This window comes from Typopeltis vanoorti, chromosome 14 (assembly GCF_054136105.1).
Source record: "Typopeltis vanoorti isolate ZY-2024b chromosome 14, IOZ_Tvanoo_1.0, whole genome shotgun sequence".
NCBI lineage: Eukaryota > Metazoa > Arthropoda > Arachnida > Uropygi > Thelyphonidae > Typopeltis > Typopeltis vanoorti.
In genome coordinates this window covers 71,275,883-71,295,945 of record NC_143562.1, presented here as the reverse complement: position 1 = coordinate 71,295,945, position 20,063 = coordinate 71,275,883, and the positions used below count along the sequence as shown (strand labels likewise).

Sequence of the window (20,063 nt, the reverse complement as noted above, 5' to 3'; positions counted from 1 at the left end):
GTACCTTGATGTCGCTATCTGGGCGATTTTGTTTAGAGAGGACTCGTATTATATTTCTACGAAGTCAGAGGAAAGTGACGATGATAATACACTCCCTTCTGCTATCCAAATATTCTTATATTTGAGTTGTAGAATGGGTAGTATTTTAAAGACATAAACTTCTATATCTATGTTTAGTTTGAGAAGCATCCCTAGCAAAACCATATAGTCATTTGATATGACTATATGCAAAACTCTTAGTTAAAATATATAAAATAATAATAATAATATAAGTGAAAATCTGCATTTAATTTTCGTCACCTTGACGAGAATCAAATGAGTCTCTCGGGTTTCTATAGTTTTGCGAGGTGAAAACAACAATAATATAAATATAAATGTGTATATATTAGTGTTCAAAAATCATTTTAGCTCTTAAAAATAGCTTTTGTATGGTTATTTATTTCCGAAAATGGAGAAAATGACACGTGATTATTTTCTAATGCCAAAGTGCAATGAAGGTATATTGCAATGAACACGATTTACAAAACTGTGCTAGCGGTGACAATTATTGATGAAAAACGACACTGTTTATTCTCGTTTCATTTTTTAAACGTTTCCCAGAATTTGTCATTTTTTTCTGGTTCTTCTTCTTCCTCTCTTTCCCTTTTGATTCCTTCCTTTTCAAGATATGAAAGACATTTCTGCAGAAATAAAATTAAATTACTTCGAATTATTGCTAAATGTATATATTGCCAAATAAATATTTAAATTCAACTTTTATTATCAAATATGAAGAAAATGAGGTGTCAAACATGGTTTGGTTTTAATGCCACTGCTTTTCAGATTAAGTTTATGTATTGAATAAATAATATATTTTTTAAGTTGTGCTGGATGTGATTCCTCATTTGTTTTATATGTTTGATCAATAAAGATATCCAAAATTAATTAAGAATAAATCAAATACTTACAGAAAATTGAGATTGCTGGAATATATTTCGGTTCTTTGGTGGCTGAAACGAAAAAAAAGTTTGTTTAAAAATATTAGTATATCGATCATAAAGGATTGTTAGCCTATGTTGAGAAAATGTTATTCAAAGATTTATCTTGGAATATGAGCGGTTCTGCTAGGCGGTAAGGTGAGCCTGTCACTGAGTAGAACTATTGATGAGTTAAATGAACATTTGGGTTACTTAGTGAGTTCAGAGTGATCTTGGGAATCGCCTATTTTTTGTAGCAGATCTTTTACTTATATAGTGGTCTCTGAAACAGAACCAACTAGTTAGAAACAGCTATCAAGCCAGTGAAACCTTTATCAAATGGACTAATAATGGAGGAATATATGAACGCTTTGACAGCGCCCATATCATTTAAGTAGCCCAGGCTAAGGTTATGGTTTGGATTGTATTTTCGTAACCTCTCGGGTCAACTTACGAAACATTCATAGTTTCTACAAACATTTGGCTTTGATATAATGTTGTATTTAATATACACTTTGCCGATGTAATTTTTCATTACATTTATATTTGAATTTACATTTCATTACATTTGAAAATTTCCTATGTTTTTTTTTCTTTATTCACTGCCAGCTATAATTCTTGAAACCAACTGGTCATTTAATTATTCTGAAGGTTATCAACACAATGTTGATGGATATCCTTTACAAGCTATTATAATGTTTCGCAAAATATCTGTTGTATTTTTGCGAATATTAATGGAATGGATTGATCACATTCAAAATTAAGAACTCATAATGTTGTACATGAAAGTTATCGATAGTCAGCAAAGAAAGATATCGATCATTCTCTATCATGAAAATATTCTTATTTCTTTCGTAGATATCGTGATATATTTTGCTTTGGTTAGTTACTCGAGTAGATGGAAATTCTAAGAGGTATATATCTATTGCTGTAGGTTGAGGCTGATATATGAGAAGATAAATATATCATACCCTGTTTCTGTGAATAATTTTTCCACAGAAATGTATGTCATACTGTTCGGGACAATGTGTAATATTCCCTAATAGCTAACTTTAATAACCTGCCGGCAAAATGAATATACCATTCGAATATTAATTCACTACATTAGACGTTTGTTGAAATAAAATTAATTGGATTAGGTTAAATGCAAATACAGACACCAACATTTTATTACTTACCAAGTCATCGAGTCTGTCGGTTACACATTGCGATGTCTGGAAAGACAGATAAAGAGATGAAATAATATATCAAAAACATCTAATTCATTTCATGGGTGTATATATAAGTATTTCTATAACTATATAATTAATTAACTAATTAATCCAATTACACGATAATCTCAGTCACATATTTCGTGTGGCGAATGTTTACCCAACCGATTGAGCGGAAGTCGTGACGCTTTAAATGAAAAAATAAACTATATGAGGAAGGGATTAATTAGTGATTAAAAGGGTGATATTTTCGGCATTCTCCCTTACCAGCTTTAGAGTCTATTTCAGGAATCTACGATTTCTATCTCAAATTCTAATGAGGTAACTATAACGAGTGACCGAAGGAAATTATTTGTTCTTAGGTCTTACTTGGAACATGATATACTAAATTTCAAATCTATAATGGTATTTAGAGTGCGATGGAATAGATGGCTTTTAAATACTGTATAGGAATTTTTAAGAATGAATCTGTCTCTGTGTGTGTGTGTGTGTGTGTGTGTGTGTGTGTGTGTGTGTGTGTGTGTGTGTGTGTGTGTGTGTGTGTGTGTGTGTGTGTGTGTGTGTGTGTGTGTGTGTGTGTGTGTGTGTCTCCATTTTAGTTTCATGAGGATATAAAGATGAATATTAGTTCAACAGAACATATGTTACGTGTTGTGTTCACACTGACATCTATATTTAGAAGCAACTTTGTTTGAAGTTATATCTCTTTTTCCTCCGTGTTTACAGTATTGTGAGGCTGTAAAATTCTTCCGATTCTTGGATTTTATATGCATTTTTAGATTTAGGAGGGGATTATTTTTTTGTACAAATATGTTTACCCAGTGATACACCGAAAGACATTTTATTAGGCAGCTGAATTCAAGTTTAAATTATTTCAAGACTTTAACATTATTTCTAGTCAATCTTAATATGCGTTGTACATGCAAGCAAGCGAAGTAATATATTATTATTATCCTAACTCAGTTTCTATGGATGGCCCCTAATTCTCCACTAGATCTGTTCTGAAAAATCTCCTCTGAATTAGTCTTGTAAAAAACCATGTATGTCTCAATCATCAACCGGTTTCTGTAATCCACAAATCTTCAAACTGTTCTCGTAAGGTTCATTCCATACACCTGCTGCGAGCTTGGTCACTCGCCTCTAGATCCTCTCCTCCTCCTCTTCATTACCAAGAAACCCGATCTCCCAGATCTGCGCGTAGTAGCCAAGTTGTCAAGAGGAGCAAAAGTCTGCTTGTCTCTACTTGTCAAAGTATTCTTCAGTAATCAAGTGATGTGAACTTTAACTCCATATCCACTAACACTCCCAAGTCTCTGGCTTCGTCAATTTCTTGGAGTACAGTTTCACCGTTGTGGTATACTGCTGGTAATCTTTTCAACCCCAAAGGCATAACCTTACACTTTGCCAAATTAAACTAACATACATGCCTAGTCTGACAAATTGCTCTACCCAAATTGCTATCATTAGAAAACAATTGAACTCTTTCCCCTCAGATCAGTGGTGAGCTATGTGGAAATTTTAACAGAGCTCGCATCGTCGAGCAAAAAAAAAAAAAAAACACCTACTTCACACCAAAACTTTTATTAATACAGCTTGTGCAAAAATTCCAATAATCAAAAAGTATGAGAGGACAATCACCCTCTACAGGCTGTCATTTTTAAACAAATATTTCATGATCGAAACATGAAATATTTGCACACAATCAACTACTGTGTTAATTTATCTTACACAAGAAAAACATTTTTTAACTATCAAAATATAATAAGAATGAAATCTTTTATAATCTTTTATAAAACATGCTACTGGTTTTACCATACGATTAGCTACCAGAAGGAAGAAGGGTAAAGATAGCGCATGCACTTATTTTATTTTCACACTTGGGCGCATTCGTTATAGAGGAGTTGAAACAATAATTCGAATAATCTGTACACTGCCGAATAGACTAATTTTTGTTAGGATACCGTATGAGTTTGTCGCTTAATATGTTTCAAAAATATATATTTTTTTGAAAAAATAAAAAAGTAAACAGGAAGAATAACAGGCTCTCAAATTTGAGAAAAATTTAACAATGGGCTCGCGCGAGCCCCTCATAGCTCACTAATGCCTCAAATCATTTTCTGTATCGTTAATGAAAAAATTAAACAGTAGCGGTCCAAGAACAGAATCCTGCGACACACCACTAGCCACAGGCCTTCGTTTGGACTCTACTCCTGAATATGATGTCTCTCCATCAACAACATTTGTGTCCATCTCACTATTCCTATATCCATCCACTTATGTTGCAGTTTACTGATTAGATTTCCAGGTGGTATCCTGTCAAAGACCTTTGAAAAGACCAGAAGTATCACTGTAAACCTATTATCTTTATCCAACTCAATTGTCACTGTATTATAAAACGTGAGCAAGTTACAAAGGCATGACCTACCCTTCACAAATCCATGCTGCCCCAATTTATAGTATCCCATTTCCATCTATCCATTGCTGTGTTGTTCTCTTGACTAGTACTCTAATACTTCGACAAGTCCTGATATGCTGATCAATCGGTAATTTGCTACATCAACTTTGGAGCCTCCTTTATGCGATGGAACTATTTTCCCCTCTTTCCACTTCCTCGCGATTAACCCAGAGATGAGACTTAGATTAAACTATATGGTATAGGGCACTGATAGTTCCCTCTCTACACAAAGTATAATTCGAGCTGGAATACCATCGAATCCCATAGCTGTATTCACATTAAGGTTTTGTAATGTGCTCTGCACCTCCATTTCATTTACCTCAGTTCCAGCATAAGTTTTTCGCTCTCTCTGTTTACTGTATCACCACCTGGATGATATACTCTTGCAAGTGTTCACTGATTAATTCTACTATTTCAACTGATTGAATTACCTCCCTTCCACCTCATTAATTAAAATTATTTTACCATATACATTCCTTCTTTTGCTTGCAGCATATCGAAAGAATTGTTTGGGATTCTCGTTAGCCTTCTTTGCGAACTTCCTTTCATAATCTGCATTTGCCTTTCTTACCACACTAGTTACCCCTCTGGCCTGTCTTTGTGCTGATCTTGTGCATACAAGTCATTTTTATTCTTAAATTTCCTCCACTTTTATTTTGCATCTGCAGCTTAATAATGATTTACTCTTGTGACTTGCAGTCTGCCGTTAATCTCCCTCAAACACTCCTTTACCACTTTCGATGCACTATCAAAATCCATCCCTTGTAGTTTTACATGACATGCAAATAATTTAAACAACGGTCTAAGCTTGTCATACCAACTAGCCATGTAATTTCATATATATATATATATATATACTTTCTGAACTGAAATTTCCATAAGCCACCTCCCAGGTCAAGACCATACATTAGTTCTCATTAATTGGTGACAACGTAGTCATATTTTTATAGGCATATACTCAGATGAAATTACCATATAGTGCACTCTTTAACCCCTAGTATATCCCATCACATACTATCTCAGGTAATTTATACCTTAGTAATTGCATAAATTCCAATTCCTTCCTCCCATGTCTCCTCTCCTCCTCCTTCCATCCCCTGGTCGATAGCAGCATCCAATTGTATATTTTGTTCTGCTGTCCTTAATCTTACACCAGACAAATTCCAATGTTCTATTTGCACTGGCCAGCAATTGAACGTTTACTCTTTTTGGGTGTAGTTCATCAGCTATCATCAATAATAATCCTTCCTCACATTCCTTCTCTCTATTGAGCACACTGTAATCGCTCACCTTCTCTCACACTAACTATATCATCTTCTGTAAGCCATGTCTCATTTCTGCCAATAAACCTTTTCCGTGATGAGTCAACCAATGCCCAAATTTCTCCTGCTTGTTTTCCGAATGCTCCTGGCATTAGTTTACATACAGCAAAAGCCCCTTCAGGCCCTGCTGCTATCCTGACGCTTTAGACTAACTGTCCCATTCTGGTTTGTTACCAGTGGTACTAACCTAGGCATATTATACACAATATTATACTCAACTGCCTCATTGATTTCTGCGAATCCACTCAAAATCTCCATCCACCCCTCCCCCACCGGAAATACTCTAGTTTCCTTTATTCTGCACATCCACTTTTATTTCATTCAACAACATTTTTTCCAGTCTCCTACCAACAAATCCATTCAGATGAAAACTATCCTTCTTGTGTAAGTCCTTTCGCCCGTGAAACTCACTCCACACATCCAAAAACTCTACACCACACTTCCTGCATAAACCTACGCGTCGAGTCATTCGCTATGCATTTATGGCCCTCCTTCTCAGTTCTACTCTGTCATACCGCAGCAACAGACTCACTATCTTAAATTTCTCATTCTTTTCTTTTGTTACTTCTAGTAATTCTTTCATGTCCTCTCTCATTCCAACTTTTCCCCTTTTTAATCAATGGTTCCAGCCACTATGATAATTTCTTTCAGCCTATCTTTTTGTGCTCTGATAGCTTCACAAACATCATTAATTTTCGCCCATGGAGTGCACGATTTTGTCACACTCATTGATCACATGATCGACTTTATGAACACTCGCTCTCTGATTTTTTCTTTCTCTCTTGGTCAAGCCCTCATTTCTCTTATCTCCCACTTCTTTCTTTCTGTTATCAGCTGAGTGGTCTATCGCCAGGCATTTCGGCATGCGCTCCGCACTGGCGTCGCCTTTTTTGTATCACTGTTTGCAACAGAACTAACTCCCTCATTACAGCCAACTGTTCATACTTTACATTAGTCATACTGTTCTTTCGTTCAACACTTTTAGTCTGGTGTTACATCACACCCATTTTATTTCGTATTCCGAGTTCCATCCAATACTTCAGTCTCGTGACCTGAGACACACTTTTGATCCCCGCGATGATAGCGTTCTCGGCACACTTTCCCATCACCATCAGTATCAAACCAAATTCCAGCTGCCTTCGGCAATGCGATGATATGACTATGATGTTTCCCTACTAAACGATAGCAACAATATTCATATATTTATTGAACAGAGAACATATTTTTGGCCTTAGGAGAGCATTTTTCATACAGATGAACGATAATAAAGGTATTATGTTTGTATCAAAGGTTGTTGAAGAGAGCTGTTCTATCATCGAAAGATGTTTTAGGAAGCGTGATACGATTGTCAGATACGTTGTTACTTTGTTAAATGCTGAATCTGCATTTGTACTCATATCATTGTAAACATTTGGATATCTAAAGTCAAAATGAGTGGGTGAATCAGATTTCAAAGAAAAGTTCATGATTAATTTGTAAAAAACTCTTAAATAATTCATGTGTTTTTCTAAAAGGTACTACGGATAGTTCATAAATAGAGATGGGTTGAATGTTCATGTATTGTGTAATCCGGATACTAATCTATATAGTAAATGAAGAGTAGGAAAGATTCTATATAATGACATAAGAAGTAGAATGTTTATCACTGGGAGAGTCAGAGGATAGATAGTAATAGTAAAAAAGTTTTAGGAAATGTCTTGTGAAAAGCGTACCTTTTGGAATTTGTAATCATCAGCACACAAACTGTCAACAAACTTTAGGAACACGTCTTCTTCATTAGGATAAAACTTCTTCAAACAAGCGTCAAATAGCTTTCGAAACTAAAATATGCGAAATAATCGATATGAATATTTGTTTGGTTGTAGTAAGACACAAGCAGTAAATATCAGCTGTAATATGAATAATCAAAACTATAGTCCATAATGACTGTTACATAGCATCATTAATTATGTATTTTTATACTAAAATAACAGATGCTGTGAATGGAATAAAGCAACTTAATACACAATAAATAAATAATTAATAAATTGGGAATTATTATTAACAAATTAATAAATGGACTTCAAGAAATTTCTAGTGCTATTACGTATGAGCAACTAATACAGTTGTCACAACATATTGTCTTTATTACCATGCGCTCTCCAGCAGAATCGGCTATTTCACACGATGATTAATCCGAATTAGTGAGGGAAAAAAATCATACCGTCTTCATATAGAACAAGCTAATTCATCTTTAGGAAGGATAATATGTGGTAGCAGTAGAATTCTAACTTACAGAAAAATTATTTCTGTTGTCATTGAAATGCGCAGCAGGGGTTTCGTTCCGATTCGCCTCTGAGTTGTTCAGGGAGTTGAAATTAACCAGTGATTGAAGAAAAAGAATGGGTACGATAGACTATTATTTACGATAATATTTTCGTCCAACTGAAATCAATATTCATTGAACCAATCTGACCTTTTCTTTTTACCCTTCTCAAGTCTCCAGTTTCGATATTCCCATGCAAGGTATGGAGAAAACTGCTTGTTTTTAGATGCCAAGGAAAGAAGATTTGTGTTATACTCCCATCCTTTACAGCTTCCAATGAAACGCATTTTGGATCCATGATCCTTTGCAGAGCGGTATTCTATTCAGCTGATATTTGACCAATCGAGGCAGTTTTTTTTTCGAGTTTTATAGCGTTCTGCAGTATTCTCATATCAAAAGTTGTCTTTGGCAAACAAACCTTAGGAAAGATGGTTCGGCAATTGAACTATTCTGGATACATTTTAAGCTTTTCTCATAAGCACCCTAATAGGACGAAAGTTAACAACACTTTGTTGAAATAAGAACTAGATTCCATTCTACGAAATAAAAGTGGCTTTTCAACCCGAATACACTTATGGACCATCAACATTGTACTGAATTCAGAATTCTACCTAACTTTATAATAAAACAACTGCCTGCTATCCACAGGATCAGCTTATTAGCAAAGAGCTAATAACATAAATCGTTTCTTCTGTATGAAATATGGAACAATAATTTTAATACTTAGACTTTTATTTTCTCTTTGAATGTACTAAACAACGAGGACTCTAACAAGGAAATTATGGCAACTTGATCATTTCTATCTAGCTTTTAGTGGTCTTCTCTCTGTATACAATAATAGTTTCATTGTCAATCTGACAAAACTTTCCTTCTTATTGCCCAAGGTCGGGTAAATAGTAACGAGAACGGCTTCTTCTCAAAATCGATAGACAAATTACGATTTCCTTACTTTTCTTTGTTCATCTGTCTCGATCAAAGTTTAAACTCTCCAAACTAACATAAGAAGATTTTCAATATACAAAAAATAAATATGAAATCATAGTTTGTTTACTAACCAAAAGTCAATATATGCATCGGCAAAACTTTAACTTTCATATACTCACGAACCGTATAAGGATATTTACTAAAATATCACGTCTCTAATTGCCATAAATAAATTGTAATGTAATGAATAGCAGCCATTTCTATTCCAAGTGTTGTGTGTCTTGATTAATGCAATGAATTCAACTTCAAGAGTCGATAATTTTCAAGAAAGTAGCAATGTCATGACTATGAGAGAGCATTATATTATTTGTACGACATAATTCAGAATGAATTGATTATTTCAAAATTTTGGATGATCATTCTGTTTTAAAATTAACTTTACAATGCGAAAGTAACTAACAACGCAAGCAACTAATATGAAAACCAAAGAAAAAATAAATGTCGCTGCAAATACAAAAAGACTGCATGTGCAGGAACATTGTTTCTAAATTCAAAATTGTCAACGGCATCTTTAAGTAAATTTACAGTACTCTGGATGCTTTTCCATTGTCTGAAAATACCTTTTCTCAAAGTCGGGTTGAAATTCAGTAATAAGCCAATATTAGACTGAAATTCCTTTTGCAGGACGTATGTATTAAGGGGCATACAATAACTCACAAAGAGGTGAATGGAGTAGACAAAGTCGTCGAAATAGGAGAATCCAAATTTGGAAAGCGGATATAAAGAAATGGAAGAAGAGTACAAGGATAATGAGTATTTGAGAGAATTCATTCATTCATTCATTACGTATGGTGATTCAACGGCCGCGAGCCAGTTTTACGGGAGGTAGAGCACCACCTGAATCCCCGTATTTTTATTCAGGTTCGGCATAGCTGACAATTCAGACTGGAATTATCAATATGACTGGAGAGATTGTCTTAATTATTCCTGACTGTATCCGTGTGTGTGTTCACGGGGCCAGTTTGCCTGCTTGCGGGATGAAAAACCCCAGATAAACTAGGGGGAAAAATCCTGCTTTCCGCGCCCAAGATATACTAATTGGGCTATGGCTGAGGAAGATACTTAAGCTCCTCACGTCGTCGACGGTTTGCAACCATGCAACCATATGGTTGCAAAGCCCATAGCCACTAGGCTAACCGATCGGACTTGAGAGAATTGAAAGATAATGAAGGAAAATGTTTTTGTAAGAGTACAAGAAAGGAATAAAGAAATATATTTGTCAATAATAAAAGAAAAGATCTTACTAAGTTCAACAATAATACCTACTGCTGGCGGCATACAATTCCTTGGGAGATGAAAGGTACATACACGAAACAGACAATAAATCCAAACACTTTGTACATCAACCAGATAAGGGAACCCATACACAAACAGTAGAAAGTACTTGGAATTCTTTAAAAACAGGAAATTCTCAAAAAGATTGCAGAAAGTATCACTATGCTGGTTATCTTGCCGAATTGACGTATATTTTGGTATATAATTAACGTTATATACCATAGAAAAATGGGTTCAACAATTCCTTATAGATAACTGTAAATTATATGCCGGTAAAAATTTCTTTCTCAAAACTACAAAAAAAAAAAAAAAATAATAATAATAATAAATAAAAAATAAATAAATAAAATAAAATGATTAAGAGATACTACATCGTTGAAACCTAATAGTAAGGTGTGCGTCTAGAAACAAACACCTCGTCGCTCCCGATAGCTAACCTTACATTTAAAGCCAATGGAATAACTATTTAAAAATAAAGGAAACAATATATTAAAAAAAAAAATACTAGTAAAATACCAAATCGTTCAAACAAAGCAGTAAAATATGCATTAGAAAAACACATCTTGGGTCTGCGGCCCTCGAAAGGCAGTCCTAACTTGACCATTTAAAGTCAATGAAAAAAACATACTAAACAAACCAAACACAAAAACACTAAAATCACAAAGGTAAAAAAAAAAAAAAAAAAAAAAACCCTCAAAACGTAATCTTGCTATTTCAGGTCGGTTGCGCCATCATCCGAAAACAATTGCGCATGCAAACTAAATAACTAAAATAAAATTATAAAAAATAAAAAATCCGAGTTGAAAACAAGCAAACACATTGTATATCAGATTTTGCGAAACGAATCAAACCAAGACTCTGGGCGAAGAGTATTAAAAACAACATTAATCTGCACTTTACCATGGTCCTCGATATCGGTATAGAGCTACAGTATATACGAAATTGTAGAGCTACTTATTTATATACCTTTATACGTATCAGGAGTCTATAAAAATAATTAATGGTATGAGACCTAACACAGAGAATCAGAGAAACTAAATTATAAAGGAAGGAATGGTGAGAACGTGAGCGTAAGAGAAACAATGCTATGTAACTGTATTAATGAACGGAATGGGCTTTATCATGGAAATGTTTAAGAGGAGAGAACGTTTTCACTTTGTGTTCTTCCGTTTCGGACCTATCAAACATATGTACAGAGGTCTACATGTATAATGCACTAGAGAATTACACAATGAGTGTACATTAATGATATCGGAAAGTATTTCACAACCAACATGCAGCTATTTGATGATGGTGCAAAGATAGGTAGGGTAACCAGGAATGTGGCTAATATGCATTACTTGCAGAATAATTTGAATTGGCTGGAATTGTGGGCATGAGAAAATGGGTGTCAGTTCCATGTGAGTAAATGTAAAATTATTCACTTTGACCTGAATAATATCCAATGGCGTATGATATTGCTTGAATTATGCTTGAAGAAACTGATGAGGATAGGAATCTCGAATGTCATTTTGCCTCCTCACAAGGCCTTGATAAGACTTCACTTGGACTATTGTGCGCAAGTCCGGTCTCCTGATTTCCATTGTTATTGTGATATAGTGAAGAGAGAGAGAGAGAGAGAGAGAGAGAGAGTGTCAATCAGTGTGTTAAAATTGATATCATGATTACGGAATACTGCTTATAAAGACAGATTGTAGACAGAGTGTAGTCTGCAGAGACTCCTCAAACGGGAGAAAGAGGGATGATATGATCGAGACTTACAAACTTCTGAAAGTCATACAGGATTTCAGTTGATGAAAATTTTCAGTTTATGGACAGTGGGAAAAGGACAAGAGGGCATGGTTGGAAGCTGAGAATGAATGCGTCTAAGAAGGGGCTGAGAGTTAGATTTTTCTTTCACAGGGTGGTGCGTGATTTCCATCGGTTGTGACATGTGCAAACAGTTTAAATGACTTCAAGAATAAGTATGATAGCTAGTGCCTGTAATGTACGGCCTGAATCAGTGACTCCCTGCTTCTCAGAAATCTCTCGTAACATTTTTATTTTTATTATTTTTTTTTAACATTTTATTATGTGGCATACATATTTCACCTTAAATATTTATAACACATTACAATTGTGAATAACGGATACTTGCGGTTAATAATATTTTTAAATAATAATAATAATTTTTTTAATAAATAATATTTTTGTTCATTCCTAAAATATTTACACACACATATACAAGGTGTTCGGGATAAATTTGACAGTTTCGTAAGGAAAAAGAAAATCTTCTTTGTATCTATTAAATTTAATGAATTGACAAAAAAACATTACAGGCAGAGTTAATTACAATACTATCAACAAGATTTACTCAAAATAACCACAATTAGCATCGATCACAGCTTCAATTCTGCTTCGGAACCTCGAACAAGCTGATGCTACAGTCTCCCTGGGAAGGGCCGCAAAAACTGTTTTAATTTTATCCATTAACTGGGCTTTTGTATTACTGGAAGTGCGATTGGTGTCTTTTTCAACTGCGCCCCATACAAAATAATCCATGGGGTTAAGGTCTGGGGAGTTTGGAGGCCAAACATTTGGACTGGTGAAGTCGTAGAAATTTTCAGACAACCATTTTTGACTTTTCCCAGAGGTGTGGCAAGGGGCCGAATCCTGCTGCCATACATACGGCCTACCATTGGCTACCCTTGTTATCCAGGGCTTGACTACAGTTAGCAACTCCACGAACAAAGCCCGAATTCCAATGCCAGGGTTCTTCAACACCTGTTCCTGCAGATTTGCGAGGAATTCTGCTGTACGAACGCAATCAGATCGTCTGCTAGGGATCTTTCTTCTTGCTACATCCTCGTAGTCACCATTGCAAGTCTCTAGTTCATGCCTGATTGTTTTTACTGTATTCAGGGAGCATTGGGCAGCAGTCGTAATATCCTTATTTTGATGGCGGGCACGAATCATCATGATACAAGTTATTCTCTTCCATGATTCAGGTGGGTTCCAGCTATCCATCCTTTCTGACATCTTGTATATGAATGAAGAAGGGTCCAAACTTAAATGAAGAGAAGTGTGTGTTAATACATGTAACTTACGGAAAAATATAATTAATTATAAATATGTCAAATTTATCCCGAACACCCTGTATATACATACAATAGTCATCTTGAGTATACTGTAATTTAACAAAACTTTTCTACATTGGATTTCAGTTAAAAATTTTCAATAACACTCTTTGACGCTGTATTGTGCATTTACAACGCATGTTATAATATTAACAGATTATGTAGATTTTTTTGAATGAATAACTAATATAATAATACTAGTTTGGGAGGCATTTCTGATTTCTTCCTGGAAGCCTTGCAGAGCTAATCTGAGGAAATTTCGGTAGTTTCGGGGTTATGTTTCTATACTGGTCGTAAGCCAGGTGTTGATTTTACTCTTTGCTGGTACGGGCTTGGAAGGCTTCAACTTCTGTTATACAGTTTAACATTTTTCTTTTTGCAAATAGGGTTGGATTTAGACATAGTGTGTTTGTTTGTATCCTTGTAGTGGTGTTTTTGAGAGGGGTTTGTCATAGGTTGTGTGTGTGTGTGTGTGTGTGTGTGTGTGTGTGTGTGTGTGTGTGTGTGTGTGTGTGTGTGTGTGTGTGTGTGAGAGAGAGAGAGAGAGAGAGAGAGAGAGAGAGAGAGAGAGAGAGACAGAGAGACACAGCAATTTCTCTAATTTTCTTTCTCGCTATAATATTTATATAGCGCTTGTTTCAGCTCTCTGTATGTCCGTAGGTTTCTGTCGTCGAACGGCAGTTTGTTTATCATGTCAGGTACGTAGACGTTTCGGGTGGATTTGCCATAGTGGGTGTTTGATTGTTGTACTTATATTTTATGGAGTTTGTTGAGTGTGGTCTTGTTATCTGATATGTTGTTCTGGTTACTCTATAGGTTGGGCTGTAATAACGATTTAACATGACTGTGTAGTAGCATAAGCGTTTCACCTTAAATATTTTGTATTGTTTCCATGCTGCTTGCATACGTGTGGGTTGTTCCTAGAATATCAGTTTTACCATTTTATCTTGCAACCGTTGTAATTTGTTAAGTCTGTAGCCTGCTCAGAATGCATATGATGTGATTGCGTATCTTAAAACGTTTTCACATAATGCTTTATAGATCAGTATTTTTATGTGTGTCGGAGCTATCTTTTTTAATCTGTATAGTTCGCTTGCTATTATCCTAAGCTTGGTGTGTAGGTAGTTTATACGGCTATTCCAACTTTGATCATCATCGAAGTGAAGTCCGAGATAGCGTGTTGTTTTCACCTATGTGATAGTTCTAGTTTTAGTTTCAGCACTTTGTGTATAGGTGGGTGAATTTCGCTGATAGTGAGATATTTTGTTTCTATAGGCAGTTAGTGATTTGATTGATGTCGTGTTGCATATTTGTGTAAGCGATATTTGCATTGTTGTGAATGGATACTATGGCCCTGTCGTCTGCGTACTGAAAGACTTTATTTTTTAAGGCAAGATGGCTTATGTCGTGTGTGTATATGTTAAATAGAATGCGAGATAGGACAGCTCCTTGCGATACTCCACAGGTTATCAGTACCCCGCTGTACGCTGATCCTATACGTATGATGTGCTTCCTGTTTTCCATGTATGCTTTAAACCACTGGAGTAGACGACCTCCGATTCCGATATGCGTTAGTTTAGTTAATAAGGTTTTTTGTGTTATTATAAATAGGTTTTGTGTGTTAATGTGTCAAATGCTTTTGTTAGGTCAATGAATACGACTAATGTTATTCTGTTTTTATCCAATGCAGCGTTTATTAGGTCTATGAAATCTTCCAGGAATGTTGCTGTTCCTTTAATGTTTTGAAAGCCATATTATGTTTTGGGTAGGATTTGAAATTTTTCAATGTATGTGGAGAGTTTGCAATGCACGATGCGCTCCATGATTTAGTTGATCACAGACAATGTGGTGATGGGTCTCTAATTACTTATAATTTTTCTTTTCCCATGTTTCTGTATGGGTGTGATTAATGCAGTCTTTAGTGTTTCAGGTATGTGTCCCGTTTCGAAGATTTTATTTAACAGTTTTTGTATAACTGGTCATAGGCTGGTTGAGTGTTCTTGATGTCTTTTGGTCTGATTCCGTCTATCGCGGTTCCTTTGTTGGGATTAATTTGTTGAATTCAGTGATATTTCTTCGTTTGTTACTGTGGGGAACTGCATCGACTGAGTTGCTCGTGGACCTAGCGGAGAATGTTCGTTTGTGTGAGGAAAGGTTGTTTCTTGTAGTTTTTGGACAGTTCACGAAGTGCTGATTAAAGTTGTTTGCCAACTGTTTGAGGGATTTGGGATCGCAAGCAAAGCTGTGTTTTATTGTTTCTGAGGCAGTGTTTTTGTGTGTATTATCCAGCATTTTATTAATCAGGTGCCAGGTTTCTTTTATGTCATTCTGAGCTAGTATTAATTTGTTGCTGTAGTAGTTTCTTTTTGCGTTCTAATCTGTGTTGTTAGGAGATTCCGTTTTCTTTTGTATTCAGCTGTTAAAGCGATATTGTTCGGAGACTTCTTAAGTTGTTTCCATAGGGCATCTTTTCTTTTTACGTCTGTTAATATGTTGTTGTGTGTTATCCATGGATTCTGTTTGGTTTGGGAGCGTATTTTTATTTTTGTTATTGTTTTATTATATATTTTGTTAAATGCAAGCTTAAGATTATCAAAAATAGCTACACAGAGTCTACAGATGCTATTTGCAACCAGTCTGTTTTTCTGAATTCAACGTTTACTATTGTTTCGTTTAGAATGCTATAATACTGTTTTGTAGTCTCAGTGATGTTTATGGATTCTGGTTCTGTGTTAACGTGTTAATGCTGTGAAATAATGGCCTGCCGGTTTGCACGTTATGACGGCTGCTGTGTGACTGTTTGGAGGGGTCCGTATATTTTTATGGTCAATACAGGATGAGGTTATATTTCCGACTATCTCTTCTCGTGTGTACGACTGTATGCACGGGGCTATGTTATATACTGATAAGAGGTCTAGGTATTGTTCAGTGTTGTTATTAATGTTCCTAATGTTTATATTCATGTGTCCTATTATTATCAAGTATTCCGCAGCGCCTTCTTTCGTGGCTGAGAGCCATCTGTTTAATTCATCAAGAAACTTTGTGGTGATTAAGTTGGGTGGTCTGTATATTGCGATTATTATCAAGGAGTTTCTTGTTTGATGTTTTTAATTTCGATGCATATGTTTTCCGCGTATTCTAGTTTATAGTTTATTTCTGTTACTTCTAGTTTATGTTTGGTAAATATTATTATACCACCGCCTCGTTTTGTTTGTCTGTGGTGTTTGTGTTGTTGGAAGTATGGCATTTGGTAGATGGTTGCCACTTCGTTTGTCGTAGATACTTGTAAAAAAAAAAAAACAGTTAACGCCTTTTTATTCCCGTATATATAGGGAGTAGGCAAGGCCGTTTTTAGCCCTATCTAACTTTTGGAGACTGAGTGGGCAGTTCAATCTCCACTGGTACCCAATCATAGTTAGCAGTTAGCTGGCCCATATCACTAATTAAGCGGCACGCAGTGAAGAGAGACGGCTCAACAAGTTCCACCATCTCGTGGTCCCTAACCCTAACACTCGTATTTAATGTCTGAAATAATGTGGGTTCTACGGTCGATTTTCTTGAGTTTACGGGACGAAAAACCCGCTTGCTCGTGCCAGAGATCGACTAACTCGGGAACCGATCGAAAAAAGGCTTGGAAAAATTTCCTCTAGTCGCCGACTAGACCGAAAATCAAGTCTTCCTTTGTGCGGCCAAGCGCCGTGGTATGCAAACGCCACATCCACTGTGCTACATAGGCTCTTGAGCTACAAATGTTGTCTATATCTTCCTTCAGATAAGCTTGCTGGGTCAGCCAGTATTTTTGAATGTTTCTGATGTGAAGATAATAATAATAATAATAATAATAATAATAATAATAATAATAATAATAATAATAATAATAATAATAATAATAATAATATCAGCGATTCGGTACAAGTTCTTAACCAAATAAGGTTAAGAACTTGTACCGAATGAGGGGGACGTCACTGTACTTATGACCAGTGACTTCCCCCTCATTCGATATAGTCTCACAAGTTTATGATTTGCATTATCCACTTCAATATCAAGTATGTCTGTTTAAGGTACGATTCAGGAATATCCATAGTGCATTCCTTAATTTCTTCAGTGAATAATGCCATTCTAGTTTTTAACTAACTGATTCTGTATATTTCTGAAATCACAGTTATATACATTGGAGAGCTCTATTTCCTCTATGATTTCCTAGCTATCAAACAGTACACCATTTAATAAGTACAGTATTTCTTTGATATAGCATTTAACATAACATAACCTCCTCAGAATTTCTGAGGGGTGTTTATGCTAGTGTTGTTCATTTTTCTTTCAGACTTCGCAAAGTTCTTAGATTATTTACACACGAATTACATCCTGCGAGCTAATTTACACTAACACTCACCACCCATCTTACCGACAAAATGATTGCTATTAAACACGAATAATACAAAGCGTAAAATTATGTTTATCACACAGTCAATCTATGGACCTGCACTTCATCTACCAAAGAAAACTCAGCTATTTTCTACTAAATAATACTGTTCAGTTAAACAAAATTCCATATTTAGATTTCCTGCCCTCAAATTACTTCTTTTGCATCATTCCCTTTAATTTATATTTTTCTGCGTATGGCGTACAAATAAATCTATCATCACATTTGCCCCCCCCCCTCTCTCTCTCTCTCTCTCTCTCTCTCTCTCTAGTAAAAACGTTCTCGATTTTACCTTTACACTTTTTAGGTAAACAATAGCTCATTTGCTAAACGTTGAACAGGTTTACTAAAAACATTTAGTGACAGTTAGTGGTAGAATATATTTTACCACTAACCGTTATTAGTAATTAACTTCAAATCTCATTATTTTACGTATATCTATCTCTTAGCCCCGATTTATTTGTTATCTACCTCCCTGATTTGAATAAGAAGAAAACGGTTAATCATATTTATAATTCTAAAGTGTTTAATAACGCATCCCCTCCTATGGCCAGTTCGACTGTTTTTTTACATGAATTCAGAGAGTTCTGACGTTTCCCTATTAGGTCTGCTAACTCAAATTCAGCTGAAATCATTCATAAAGGTTTCCCACATTTAAAACAGGATTTGACGCCCTTTCCATCCAAATGATGGTAATAGAAACATTGCGATGGTACTCAGTCCAATTATTCACTACATACGCTAAATGTAGATGTGAAGGAAATAAATCTATAAATTGTTTCTCTCTTAACAGTTTTTAACAGTTAAAAACTTACAGAACCAGTTGTTAAGTCGAAGCACAATGCTGTCATTGTCTTCTGTCCTCTGCTACCTGATACAAAGAAATGATCTAATTAGATAAAGAACTTATACTTTTAAATAAGGAAAATAAATCATTACACTATTCGCAGGCGAAAACATTTTATTTTTGTCTTTAGTATGTCCTTAATAACAATTAAGCCTATTAAAACAATGGTTGATTGTATGCATTTTTTGTTGATTTCCAATATACAAAAAAGTAATTATTCACAATTCGCAATAAGGTATTGTGCACTTTTAATTATTGTAATATTTGTTACGCTAAATAATGAAATGGGTCTAAACAAGACTATAATCCGAGGATCAGAATGGGCATGAACAAAATCATTGCAGTTAAATACTTCGTAATGTTCTTAAACTTACCGCATAGTATGCCAGTTAATGGATGACTAGGGTCATTATGGCGCGTGTTATAGGATGGCAGATCCTCTTCCTCTCTAGGTTTTCCCAATACAGAAACGGATATGGATAAGAAAGTCACTAGAAGAATTTTGAAATCCATTCTTGAGCCTTCAGTAATGTTAACACAACAAATCCGATACACTGACAGTATTATTCATTTGTAAGATTATTTTATAGTATAGGGAGAAACGAACATTATCGAGTAAGTCAGCACATGTGAAATCGAAAGTGAATACGAAGAACTTAAAGGACCTTTGAAAATTCTTGGTAATATTAATAATAATTAGCAACAAGTAGACCTTTACTTCCTAAAAGGCTGGTGTTGATAGCGTTATCGTGGTGGCTACATTAGTAAAGTGTTTGTTCATTTCATGTCTGCTCTAAGACTAATATAATATTCACTTCCTTCAAATATAATTGTCAGGAAGTGAATAATCTCTCAATAACGTCTACATTTCATAGCGACACAGTACTAGTTAAAAAGGGGACGAAGTTTTCGTCGATGATATCCGCAGTTAATATAGTATGGCGCAAAAAACCATAACTGAATAACTACAACGATATATATTATTGATTAAACGGGTATATTAACAAAAAAATATATGGTTACACGTGAGGATATGTACATCTACAGCTGTTGGTGGGATCTTGGTCGAATAAAGCATTAAAGACGTTAGAATATGTGCTCGAAATGGGCATCTTATTCTAACTATAATGAGCTAAGAAACCTGTCTTTCAAGACAGGTTTCTTAGCTC

The 20,063-nt window shown here is 35.2% G+C and overlaps 1 protein-coding gene across 1 annotated transcript; it reads right to left on the bottom strand.

Annotated features, from left to right (window-relative positions):
* Nucleotides 1–418: 418 nt before the first annotated feature.
* On the bottom strand, nt 419–19,663 carry LOC150099618 (uncharacterized). The gene is made up of 6 exons (XM_090404222.1): nt 19,269–19,663; nt 18,863–18,918; nt 7,657–7,764; nt 2,135–2,170; nt 948–989; nt 419–680 (listed from the first exon to the last, which is right to left on the bottom strand). The coding sequence occupies exons 1-6, from the start codon at nt 19,405–19,407 to the stop codon at nt 579–581; spliced, it is 483 nt and encodes a 160-aa protein (XP_090260348.1). The 5' UTR covers nt 19,408–19,663; the 3' UTR covers nt 419–578.
* Nucleotides 19,664–20,063: the final 400 nt, after the last annotated feature.

Excerpts from the sequence above, each read along its gene's own strand:
- LOC150099618 (XM_090404222.1), bottom strand. The coding sequence starts at position 19,407 with ATGGATTTCAAAATTCTTCTAGTGACTTTCTTATCCATATCCGTTTCT. Across the intron at positions 18,919-19,268 it reads ATTAACTGGCATACTATGCG|GTAGCAGAGGACAGAAGACA; the intron begins GTAAGTTTAAGA and ends TCTTTGTATCAG. Across the intron at positions 7,765-18,862 it reads TCGACTTAACAACTGGTTCT|TTTCGAAAGCTATTTGACGC; the intron begins GTAAGTTTTTAA and ends CGCATATTTTAG.